Below are 13,511 nucleotides of genomic sequence, written 5' to 3'. Positions count from 1 at the left end.
TATCCCTAAATTCTCAACAGGGTTTCCTACTGCCAAATATATCACTGCTGCGTGTTACCTGGGAAGAGAGGGAGGGTCTTCTACAGCAATGTGGATTCCGCCCTGGCCCCTATGCAGCTTGCCTGTGTGCAGCCATGGTCCCCCCACCCCTCGCTGCACAGTGGATCAGATGAGTTAGCCTGACCGGGACAAGGACCACGGTGGCTCTCCCTATAAACTTGCGAAAGCACATTGCCCACGCTCTGGCTACAACTTTTCAAGAGATTACTGAGGCCGATTACAGAGACGTGATAGAGCAAATCAATGGGCTATTCCACATTTAGGCATGCATGCAGGCAGCCATAACCCCAGCCGTCCTCTCCCAAAACATAAAAATCTGCTTACCCCGAGCACGCTCCTCAGCTTCTTCCTCACCAGCAACTTCCAGCTGCTGCGACTGGCTAGCCTCCTCCTGGCTTGAGAAGAGCTCCTGGCTGCATGCCTCCTGGGACTCCGGGGTGTCTCCCTCCACCCCAGTAGCCTCACTCTCGGCTTCCTCTACACCCTCCCCACTTCTCCCTGCTCTGAACTCTCCATCGTGCTCCTAGGATTGGCAGTGGGGTCACACCCAAGTATGGCATCCAGCTCCTTGTAAAAACGGCAGGTTGTGGGGGCAGCTCCTGAGCGGCGATTTCCCTCACGGGCTTTGCAGTAAGCACTCCTCAGCTCTTTTATTTTGACCCTGCACTGCAACGTGTCCCGTTCATGGCCCCTTCTCAGCAAGGACTGTGATATCTGCCCATAGGTATCATAATTTCTCCAGCTGGAGCGCAGCTGTGCTTGCACAGCTTCCTCACCCCAAACACTGATGAGGTCCTGCAGCTCGGAACTGTTCCATGCTGGGGCTCATCTGGGGCGTGGAGGCATGGTCGCTGATTGATTGAATGATTGATTGCACTCCACACCTGGCTGAGCAAACAGGAAGGGGATTTTTAAAATTCCCGGGGCATTTAAAGGTAGGGTCAGCTGAGCCCAGGGAAGTGGAGTGTGCATGATTACCAGAGAGGCTTCTAAGGTATGCTGGGATACCTCCTTATACCCCGGAGGTCAATAAAAGCGCTGGTGGGCGTCCACACTTGCTGACCAGCGCTGGATCACCAGCGCTGGAATCCCTACACCCGAAGCTCGACCGGGTGTACAGCCAGCGCTGCAACCAGGGAGTTGCAGCGCTGGCCGTGCTTTGCAAGTGTGGCCACATCCTAAGTTGCAGCGCTGTAACCCCCTCACCAGCGCTGCAACTCTCTAGTGTAGCCATGGCCTATATCCAGGAAAGACTGGTTAGTCAAGTCACCGACCCAGGACTAGAAACCAGGCCAACTCAGACTTCCCAAATAAAGAGGAATGCCTTTAATCATGGTTTCAGCACGCCATTCATGTTTTACTGGGAACAACTGGTAGAAAAGAAGCATTCCTATGGGGACACTCAAATCCATATATTGTTAAATTCTAATCACTTTAAGGCTATCCACATAGTCTACCACCACTCCAGGTGGTGATATTAGGCTTGCCCCTGAACAATCAATCAATGTAAAAATCAGACTGTACTTTAAGAACTGCCTACTGGGACAAGTTCTCTGGTGAGTGAACTACAGTCTTAAAACATGCTTCTTGTACTTCACAATCAAAAATACAAATGTTTCATTGGTGCCACAACGTTAAATATATTAGTGAACAGTGTTTCTCACATTTTCTTCTGTCTGAAAGTCAAACAATACCCAAGTACAGTGATTATCAGAAATATGCCAACTTTGGAGTTAACTGCATCCCATTAATGACAGAGCAGTGCAGCTACTATCCATGTGCAACATTAGCGGGATATTGTTAACACAAGATAATACACCAATATCTAGCAATATACCCTTCCCATCTCATCTCATCATATTTAGCATTTTACTATGTCCTGTCCTTACCTGATATTTAGTTGTTAAAATGCAATGTGGCAGGTTTTACAGGTTACAACCCCCAAGGGGCCTTATACAGTTTGCTGGTGGGTAGAACAGCTCCAATGCTCAGCTTTCCAGTTGCAACTCTGCCCTTGCTACCTCCTTCAGTGACCTCTTCCTTACTGGCTGGACACAAAAGACCAGAAATGGGATTTGTTTCCTGCCAGCTCAGGAGACTCCCTACCTATGCTGTACCTGCAACTGTAGAGAGGAGCAGAGAGGATAGCCAGAGTGGCCAAAGTGGTCAAGCCAGCAATGAGGAAATTAAGCTTCTGGTCCAGCAGGAGCAACCAACCAAGTCCAATTCCTATTCCTTCCCATAGCGAGTCTGGTTCATGGAGTGTGTGTGTGTGGAGGGGTGTTTGGGGGAGAAAACAGGGAAATTCTTGGGGGATATTCTTCAAGTGGATGTGTTTATATTGTTATGCACCCAACTAAAAAAACCACGCTAGTAATTGTGAATAAAAATGCTTTTATTTAACTGCTCTAATCTAAAAATTAGTTTGTGTTTCTCCCATCAATCTGCTAATCCATTTGAATATGTTCAAATTACAAAAACCTACCAAATATCTTATGCTCTGTTTAATTTGTTTAAAATGTACAACCTGCAAAAAGGTTTCAGACTGACAGACCTGTAAACTGGACTTCTCTGCTTATTCACACATTGGGTGCAGCTAGAGAGCAAGCTTCCCCCGGATGCCCTGCTAATGAACTTAACCCTGACTTAAAGGAACAATCTCCAGGAGGTGATCAAGTAGGCACACCACCACTACTCTCCCTGCAGACTCATAATAGTACTAAAGGTCTCACTCTACTGAGTAAGGCCATATCTACACTAACAAGCTTACAGCAAAACAGCTGTACCAATGCAGTTGTGCCACTATAAGATCACTTGTGTAGCCGCTCTATGCCAGGAGAGCTCTCCCATCGACATAATAAAACCACCTCCACGAGTGGCAGTAGCTATGCTGGTGGGAGAAGCTCCCCCCACCAATACACCAATATAGCTCTGTTCATACCAGCGCTTTTGTAGGTGTAACTTATGTCAATCACTCTGGGGGATGTTTTTTCCATGTCCCTGAGTGACATAAGATATACTGACAAAAGTCATAGTGTAGGTTTGGCCTAAGCCTTGTCTAGTAAACTGAAACTAATACCTAAGTCAGGCTCCTGAGTGCAAAGAAGCCATTTGAAATCAGAGGAGTCACTCCATTTACCTCCCTCTTGCCACTGTGGGATCAGAAGTCAAGAGCTGACAGTATGGTTTTGATTTAAAAAGTGGTCCCATAAATTAAAAAAAAAAAAAAAAAAAAAAAAAAAAAAAAAAAAAAAGGCCATGATTACTGGGATAAATTGAAAGTGCAAAATTTAAATAACTGAGTGCTGGTTAGTAAACCACACTGAAGAATTGGGGTGAATCCAGAAGCAGCTCTGGACATTGCTATATTTAGGATCTTTTTGGCTCCATTCAAGTTAAAGGATAGGACATCACCAGGTGCATATTATTCACTGCTGTGAGATGCTGCTTCCAAGAATCCATGCTGGTTTTAATGCAAATTCTTTAAAGCTACCAGCTCTGAATGCTGCAAATTCAAAAATTATCCGCTCCAAAACAGGCATGTTAGACCAGAGCCTGCTCTCCATTCAGAATGTGGAGTAACAGGGAAGATCTTAATGTACTCCTTGGGCAGGAAAATCCTCATCTCTGGCATGCAGGCACATTACAAAGAATGAAGTTGTAGAATCCCAGAAAAAGCCCTTGAAAAGAAAGACAAGCCAGGGCTAGAGCCTGTCCAAGAAGGAAAAATTTCTCAATTTTAAGTGGAGTAAGAAAAATTATGCATTTCAAAGGAAGTTACAGAACAAGTACATGCAATATTTCAAGTCCAAGATGGGGCTCTTCATCTCCCTTTTTGTTGCAGAGAAGATGAGGAGTTAAGTGCTATTTTCTCAGATAAATTAACAGAAGATAATATACAAAAGGAAATGTATGTATTGCAGTGTTATGAGTCTTGTTCTCACTTGTTAAAGGAATACAATTCACCTTTTAACAAAGCAAGTGTTGAGTGAACTCTGGAGCTCAGTTAGCAGTGGCTGCACAAGGGGAGGAATGACATCCAGCGTATCTAAAAGGGTGGCCCTGAAGAGCTACAATATAGGCTTTAAAAAGATTTTAAAATGTGGATAGCGGTCATCTTTTGCTCCTTGAACTCTGTTGCCATCTGTAGTCATTAGGCATTTCCTGTATCAAACAGCACTGCAATAGACACCTTACGAGAGAAGATTCCCTTCTGTGTTATTTGGACCAAGAACTCTCAGTGAGGCACGCTTTAGACACTCTCCCTTCATTTTGGCTCCTTTGCTCTCTATGCAATGGTTGGCATGACATTCCCAGACAGTGTGATATAATTAAAAACAAGATTTCATTAAGAAATCAGAAACAAAAAACAGATTAAACATAAAAGAAAATGAATATACACGTTTATTCTGATACTTTGCAAGGCTCACTGAAATAGGCATCCCTTACTTTTAACTACAGTGAATGAAACACCACCTTATATATCTAGAAAGCAATCTTCTCTCTGATCCATTTGGGGAGTCAGAGATGGATCGGTTCTCAAATACCTCCTCTTTCAGCTATAACCCATGATCATTTTGATTGTGAGGGCAATACCAACTTCAAACGTCATATTCAACCCACCTCCCAAAGATAGTACAAAAACAACTTCCTCAGCAAGGACATCACTGCCTCCTATGAAGTGTCCACATTATACTCCCTGTCCTTGGTAAATCACTTTGAGGTTCCTGTTTTTCCTCTTTGTTGCCATTTTTTCTTCAACTGTTTGAAGGTGTAGCCCCACCATGGATGATTTCAGTCCACATTTACATCTCCATACACTGTGGATGTTTGTTACTGAGCTGTATTAATTTACATCAGCTGAGGATCTGGCCCAGGAATTATAGTTCCCTCATACCAGTATATGAAAAGTTACGGGAAGATTAAAACCAGTTATCACAATACCAACCTCAGTTGAAATAGACAGTTAATGAAGCATAGGCAAAGTGAGCCAGATTGACAATCCTAGTGAATGAATTGCTCTAGCTACAGAGTTATTAGAACACAGGCAGACAAAATGAACTTCCCCACCATTACCTGGAGGGATCACCTTCTCCCTTTCTACAGCCATAGGGAGTGGGGCTTTAAATGCATCAGTTACCTACTAACTAGAAACTACAGTAACATGAAAGTTGGAGTGCCTAGGCAGGGTTCATAGACAGCAACCTGGTAGGAATCCAGCAGAGTACAGCATGATGAGGAATTTAGCTTGTGACCTGGATGTTCTCCTTCCCCACCCCTACAATTTCATATCAGCCTTTGGCTGATGCATTTAGTCTCTAGCCATTAGGTGTTTGGAAAAAAATTCCAAAAATTCCAGGTGTCTGGAAAAGGTCCAGAAAAGAGCAACTAAAATAATAAGGGGATACAGAACAGCTTCCATGTGAGGAGAAAATAAGACGATGGGACTTTTCAGCTTGGAAAAGAGACGACTAGGGGGAATATGCTAGAGGTCTATAAAATCATGACATGAGTGTTATTTACTCCTCATAACACAAGAACTAGAGGTTACCCAATTCAATTAATGGGCAGCAGGTTTAAAAACAAACAAAAGAAAGTATTTGTTCACACAACGCACAGTCAACCTATGGAACTCTTTGTTGCCAGAGGATGTTGTAAAGACCAAGACTATTGTCATAAACAGATGGTTAAGGGTTAATGTCTCTTTTACCTGTAAAGGGTTAAGAAGCTCAGTAAACCTGGCTGACACCTGACCAGAGGACCAATAGGGGGACAAGATACTTTCAAATCTTGGTGGAGGGAAGTCTTTGTTTGTGCTTTTTGTTTGGTTCATTGTTCGCTCTCAGGACTGAGAGGAATGGGACATCATTCCAGGGGTTCTCCAATCTTTCTGAATCAGTCTCTCATGTTTCAAAATAGTAAGTAATAGCCAGGCAAGGCGGATTAGACTTATGTTTGTTTTCTTAACTTGTAAATGTGTTTTTGCTGGAAGGATTTTTACCTCTGTTTGCTGTAACTTTGAATCTCAGGTTGGCGGGGGTAGGGGGTCCCTCTAGTCTATATGAATCTGAGTACCCTGTAAAGCATTTTCCATCCTGATTTTACAGAGATAATTTTTACCTTTTCTTTCTTTAATTAAAAGCTTTCTTTTTAAGAACCTGATTGATTTTTTCCTTGTTTTAGAATCCAAGGGATTGAGTCTAAACTCACTAGGGATTGGTGAGGGGAAAAGGAAGGGGATGGTTAATTCCTCTTTGTTTTAAGATCCAAGGAGTTTGGATCTGTGTAAGCCTCTCAAGGCAACCCAGGGAGGGGCGAGCCTGGGGCAAAAAAGGTGGGGGATGGTTAATTTCTCCTTGTTTTAAGACCCCAGGGGTTGGGATTTGTGTTCCCCAGGGAAGGTTTTGGGGGAACAGAAGTGTGCCAGACACAGACTTCTGGCTGGTGGCAGCATATCAGATTTAAGTTAGTAATTAAGCTTAAAAGTGTTCAGGCAGGTCCCCACTTTTTGTACCCTAAAGTTGAAAGTGGGGGAAGAAATTTTGACAACTATAAACAGGATTCAAAAAAGAACTAGATAAATTCATGCAGGATAGGTCCATCAATGACTATCAGCAAGGATGAGCAGGGATAGGGTCCCTAGCCTCTGTTTGTCAGAAGCTGGGACTGGGTGACAGGGAATGGATCACTTGATGATTACCTGTTCTATTCGTTCCCTCTGGGGCATTTGACATTGGCCACTGTCAGAAGACAGGATACCAGGCTAGATGGACCTTTGGTCCAACTTAGTATGGCCGTTCTTATGATGTCGCTATGCTGATTTAAATTTTAAGCATAGACCAGTCCTTGGACTCCTTCAGCCACTTAGTAAGTGACAAGACAGATTCCAAAGGCAATGCTATTTAATTCTCTTTTTTGACAAAGGAATGTTGACTGCCACCTAGAACCTCACCAGTGGATGGCACAGAAGCGAGTCTTGTTGACTGCGGATCTCTTACATCAGAGCATTTAAGAGATGGAAACTATTATCTCATACAGATGGCAAAATTGTTGGTTACAATAATGCCACTAGCACTTATTACCACAAGAAAAAGCTAGTTTGAGGCAGGAAACTTAGAAAGGAAACACACTGGCTAAGCATTATGCTGACTGCTGTTCTTTCCCTTCTGCTGCGACACCACCACCATACAGTTTTGCGCAAACTCCCTTCCAAGTTTTTGCCTGCATAGGGAGCTTCAATACATGCCCATACATGTCTGCAGTAGCTAGTGAATATAAAGAATCCTCTTACCAACCCCGGCAGGATGAGCATATGATGAATTCCATTCCAACAAATTTAACAGCAGGGATTTTCCAGTATGAAGAAGGTGGAAAAAAGTCAGGATAATATTTCAGACTCTGTTGTGCTAAAGCCTCAAGGAAAAGGATATGGGAGGTGCAGCAGTTTGTGGATCCTCAAGATCTGGTAAATGGAATAGGGCTTGAAAGATCACTTTTCCAGGTTTCAGCAAGACAGAACTTCTAGCAGGAGAGGGGAACTGGGAGAAGGATTATCTTCTAGTAAAAGATACCTTCCCTGATTTCATCCATACAAGAGAGCTGCTCAAGAAAGGGGAAGGTGCAGCTTGCCTTTCTTTTCTCTATCAGAGCTAGCTATTATCAGTAAGTTTCCTAGTGGGTACTAAAATTACAGGCTCATATTTCAGGACAGCCTGTTCCAAGAAAGCACACTGTTCCCATCAGAAAGACTATTTAGCAAACTCCTCTCTGTACCTTGCCCTCTTCCTTCCTGAAAAGCATTCAAAGTCTCTCAGTGAGCAAAGAGAGAAAACAGTTATCTGCAATGCTCAAGGCAAAGGTGGCAATAGAGTACCTAGAATAACAGATAAATGGTCTATTTTACACTTTTCCAAAACCTCAGGTTAGGTCATGGATCCCAAGGGATTGATACACGATTGAAGTTAAAAATATTTACTATATCCTTCTGACAGTTTTCTAAGCCCCATTCCCTTACATTTAGAAAGTACTAATATAGTCAATCCAAGCTTGCTTTTGCTTTGATGAGATTTCAGGGAATTCCCATCCATCTCTCTCTAAGCTTGTTCAATTTAGGAAGATCTTTGCTTGAAGAAGATCTGTATAGTGCCACCTTGTGGAAGGCACGAATGGCAAAAAAGAATCATCTGAAAAGATTCCAAGGACAGCTCTCTTACTGTGAAGAGTCAGGGAAATTTCTTCGTGCAATCTACCAGGTGCCCAAATGTCTGTCTGCTGTTCCAATGGCATATTCACTAGAGTCAGCATTAGAACCTGTTCACCCATAGCTACAAATACATTATGCTCCTGGAGTCAATATTTGTGTTTACTCTAGCACCAAGCAGCTGTGATTATACACACTAGGTCTGGGAAGCATGAGTGTAACAAGCACATTGCTTCCAGTGGCTGCACAGCATTAAGCAGGTAGCTACTGGGCTCAATACCCACTCTATTCAGAGGTGAAAGGATGTGAAACCACAGACATCTGTAAACTGCCTCTGCACAGCTGCCTGAAAATATGGCAGCCCTAACTTTAAAGGCCTGAGAATGGCACAAAAATACTTATTAAAATCTATTTGTCTTGTAATACTAGACCAGCCCCAATCTTACTTGAGAATTCCGACAGCCTTCACAACCCTTCCTTAGGCTACTTATTAAAACAAAATCTTAAAATGACATTTAAAGAAAATGTTTATAAAGTTACGTTCTGTTCTTGCTAGAATGTCTAAACTTACTGGCCTGCAGTAGGTTTTCTTCCATACGCACTGCTTTTAGCTACTACGCTGTGTTTTTCACAAATACAAAACATACAAAACTAAATAAAAAAAAAGAGTAACTCACTCTGCAGCTATGACTGTGCTGTGGGGCTGGACCCAGCTCCCCAATCCAGGCGTTATGATCTGGCACTCAGGGTCACAACTCCACTCACTCAAATTTGGCCCAGCCACCTTTCTGTCATCATGACAGAGGGGCAGCCAGGCCAAATCTGAGTAATGCTGCAACCCCATGAGTCGGGAACAAAACCTGGAGCAGGGAGCAGGCCCAAGCCCACAGCACAGGAGTTGCTGCTGCAGGATGAGTGTGGGGCAGGCTTGCTTTGCAACACATCCCCCCCAACCTCCAAGGCACCCCACCCTCCTGGGGGCAGGAACTGACCTCCCCACCACCAATACCGTGAACAACATGGATAAAATGTAAAATGAATCTCCCCCCCCCCCCCCAAAAAAAAAAAAGTTATTAAAACAAAAAGTTTCACAGGGCTCTACTTAAACTATTGCATTTCTTCATATTTGAAAGATAATTGGACCAGTGCTGCCCTCTAGTGAACAAAGCATTCATGTAAAAACTACTGCTGTGACAGCTATACCCTCTTCAGTGTAGAAAAATTAAGTGGGTATAGCATGTCCCCTTTTTGCTGTAATCCCGTGTGTGTAGTAAGTCTTAGCGGCTCTCTTTCCCTGTGGGAATACTGAAGCTTATGGGTATGAAAACTACAAACTTATATACTGCAGTAGTGCATCAAAAGTTTTTACCTAGAACTTTATAACACAGTCGCACCTAGATGCCTCAAAGATCAGTGTCCCATTGTGCTAGGCGTAAAAAGATGGTTCCTGCCCCACATATGATAATCTAAGTATATGATGTGGGAACAGGTGGACACAAAGGAAGCACAAAGAACAGGTGCACACACAAACCCAAAAGGATCAGATACAAGTCATGTAGGGTCAGTGTGATTGAGCCTTCAGCAGTTCTTTTGGACAGCAATGAATGAAATACCTAAAGGAACAATGTATTAAAGCAACACCATCCATTTGGGATTCTTATCAATTTTGTTGTGAAAGAGATTAATGCAGTTTCAGATAATAACCCATGCCAGAATCCTCATTACTAATGTTCTGTAGTTTTGCCACCCACATCTGCCTAGTTATCTATTTTAAATTTTTTCTTTTTGTGTTGCTTTGTTAAAGATGATTCCAAACAGGGGAAAAGTCTATACAGGAATCACTGTCAAATGCAGAAAGTAAACAAAATGACATACTTCCTCTCCTCTAATCTTTCAGTTACAGTAATGTTAACTATTACTTATATAAATACGTGAAAGCTTCTTGTAAAAGTGTGATTTTTTTTTAAACTGATTTGTCTCTAAGTGCCATGAACTAAAGTTAATACAGTATCGAGGTTGAGAGACCACGTACTCAAAAGTCAAGAAATTCTCATAGTTAAAATTAAATTATCCAAGACCGAAAGTTTCTTAGCAGAAATTGGGGGAAAAGTCTTTTCCCCTCCCTCATAGCAAGATCATAATTCAAAACAATAGAATTAAAAGGAGGGGACCACCACAAGGAAAAACTTCAACCTTTGGTATTATAATAAGCAATGAAAACTTGTACTCCAAGAGAAATTTCCCAAAAGGAAGTTATGAGTAACTAAAATGAGCTAGAATAGAAATTGGAAATCAACCTTGCCTGCACTGGCGGCTATTTGCAGTGTTTATCCCAAAATATTTGAGAGAAGGTGGGTGAGATAAAAGTGTGATGGGTTGCTCCCCATTAAGGTGCCACCTGATGTACTGAAATACCACTGAGCCCGCCTGTTCTGCCAGCCTGGGCCCCCGTTAGCCTGTCTTGCTGAGCCAGGCTCTTAAGCCTCCTCTAGCACACACAAAGGCAGGGCCAAACCCAGCTGCAGAAAGACAGACACAGACACTGAGGTCAGCTCTGGGAAGACTCAGTTTAAGGGACCTTCCCCAGCACTCAGGTGCCCACCGCCCCTGGAGTGCAGACCTAAGGGTATATTGTCTGTACCGCGCAAGCTCATAAAAAAAAATCGCCCACTCCCTCATTGTGGAGAGAGATATGCACACCTCTCCCCCTCCCCCATATGAATTGCACAAACTGGGTTCTGAAATAAACAAGAAACAAGTTTATTAACTACAAAGGGTAAATTTTAAGTTATAATAAGGGATAGCAAACAGAACAAAGTAGATTACTTTAGTACAGGGGTCAGCAACCTTTCAGAAGTGGTACGCCGAGTCTTCATTTATTCACTCTAATTTAAGGTTTCACGCGCCAGTAATACATTTTAATGTTTTTAGAAGGTCCCTTTCTATAAGTCTATAATATATATCTAAACTGTTGTATGTAAATTAAATAAGGTTTTTAAAATTAAAATTCATTTAAAATTAAACTAAAATGCAGGGTCCCCCGGACCAGTGACCAGGACCCAGGCAGCGTAAGTACTACTGAAAATCATCTCGTGTGCTGCCTTCGGTACACATGCCATAGGTTGCCTACCCCTGATTTAGTAAACAAACAAAAACCGCAAACTGAGCTTAACACAAATTCTCACCCTGAGTGATAAACAGTCTGGCAGATTCTTAAGGTACAAGTTGCCTTGGCTTTCCCAGGTTTTCATACACAAGCTGAAGATCCTTTTAGCCTGGGACCATCATCATTTCCCTTTCCCACAGTTCAGTCCTTGTCCCTCAGGTGTTTCCAGATGTGTTGTTGTAGGGAGGAGTGAGGTGCCCCCAGAATGTCAATTTCCCCTTTTAATTTCTTCTTCCCACTTGCTGGAAAGCTTTTTCACTGCAATCTGGGTCAAACCATTCCTATTGTGTACTATTATCTCTGAGAGGTTTCTACTGTACACAGTTCCTGGGTTAATTCTTCTGCTTGCATGCATTTCCGCAATATGCCATTAACATTGTTTGGCCTTTTTACTGTTGTACCTGAAGGGCTGCTTGTGAGTGTTATCAACCTCAGGACATGTTTCAGCAACACATACATAGCCAAAACTTCATAATTTCACATATAATTATATCACATACAATCCAAGATATTACTGTCTAGCAGATCAAGAGACTTTTAGAACCACATCTCCCAGGGCATACTTTGTATAAGACATATCCTAATTACATGACAGTGCTGAATATTGGGGTGTCAGGGTGTAACAAATATATTTTCTTGGATCAGCTTCAGTTGGTAAAAGAGAAAAAAGTTTCCAAGCTACACGGAACTCTTCTTCAGGTGTGATTTGTGCCAATAGTAACAATTTTTTGTATTAGTTATGCACAGGTCAATTTACTATCCATTCTTAAAAAAATAAATCTGCAAACAGCCTATTTACGTACTTGATCAAAGGTCACTACCCAGCTTTGATCAACATTTAAAAGATTTATAAACTACTCAAATACATGTATTTTAAAAATAAAATAAAAAAAAAGTTTCACAATAAAATTAGAGTCTTCCTACTACCTCTACAGTCAGTCATTAGGCACTGCTGGCGAAGTGAATACTTCGCACGCTTTCACCTACACACCCATGTCACAAAATACACGCAGCTCTACTGAAAGTGATCTTTAGCAAGCTCTCCAGAATTGAAAATACCCAGCTCAAGTCTTGCTCCGCACTACATTCTAAAAGTTCTTATGAATAATAGTGAAAACTCGATTCCATTGTACAAATAAAATTGATGCCATTTTCCTTTAACCATATCAGACCTAGAGCTCTCATCTTCCCACTTAGCAAAGCAAAGAGATTTCACAATGGGTACAGATATTCAGGAGTAATAAGAACTACATTTCTCGAAAACCAGAAACACTTGAAAATTGAAATGCTCTCAACAATTTTACACACACCTTACCAGTGCAAATACAAGGCTGCATTTTCCATGCTCATAGAAACTTTCAATCATGTAAGCTCCCTGGGGCAACTTTAATCTTCTGAACAGAATGGAATTTAATAAATTTTACAGGTTTTATCATACTTATATCATACTTGCATTATAAAGAAGTTTCTTCATGCAAGTCCTTGCCTCACTTTTAGGTATTTTAGGGCACTTACTACCATGATATCCAAGCAGTGAACTTTCAAGGATAACTCCGAATGCAAATTTGGAAAGTCACATATTTTTGCCTCAATTTTTATGAGGAAATGAAGCAAAGTCTGTAAATGTTCATTAAAAAGTACTTTCAAGATATAAAGACACTACGAAGGTGCTAAGCAATAACCTCACTGACATTTATTGTTAAAACAAACAAGATCCAACTACTTAACTTCTTCCTACATCCAAGTAGGAGACCTTGGTTCAGTGTTCTGCTACAGTATCTTCCTATAAAGGAGATACTCACAGCCTGCCTTAACAAAACTCACAGCAGAAAAAGTTTAGGTAAACACACATAATTCTTCAAAAAGCTGGAAGTTACTCATTTCCTCTGACCCCAGAGATAGAGTTTTAACAACCACTGAAGTATCTTCTAGTTGGGAGTTGTGACACGGTAGCCTGGCTCCTAAGGGTATTACTGCCTACTGATCAGTCCTCCCTGTCATGCGGCATGGCCCTTTAAGAGTTTGAGGTGGTCTGATACACTTGGAGTCTTTCAAAGAAGTTGGGGCAGGGCTCCCCGCTCACCT

General features: G+C 42.0%; 1 protein-coding gene across 4 annotated transcripts in view; it reads right to left on the bottom strand.

Annotated features, from left to right (window-relative positions):
* MOB2 (MOB kinase activator 2) overlaps positions 1 to 13,511 on the bottom strand; it is a 165,676-nt gene that overhangs the window by 106,041 nt on the left and 46,124 nt on the right. The window contains exon 1 of one of the 4 annotated variants that reach the window (XM_030560607.1): positions 7,352 to 7,401. The exons of the other annotated variants lie outside the window; for them this stretch is intronic. Within the exon in view, the coding sequence (XP_030416467.1) occupies positions 7,352 to 7,386 (35 nt within the window). The 5' untranslated portion in view covers positions 7,387 to 7,401. Of the gene's footprint in view, positions 1 to 7,351; positions 7,402 to 13,511 lie in introns of those variants that run through there. 4 annotated transcript variants of the gene reach the window in all.

This window comes from Gopherus evgoodei, chromosome 4 (assembly GCF_007399415.2).
Source record: "Gopherus evgoodei ecotype Sinaloan lineage chromosome 4, rGopEvg1_v1.p, whole genome shotgun sequence".
NCBI classification, from domain to species: domain Eukaryota; kingdom Metazoa; phylum Chordata; order Testudines; family Testudinidae; genus Gopherus; species Gopherus evgoodei.
Note: the sequence above shows the minus strand (reverse complement) of the source record. Positions and strands in the feature narration are given on the sequence as shown.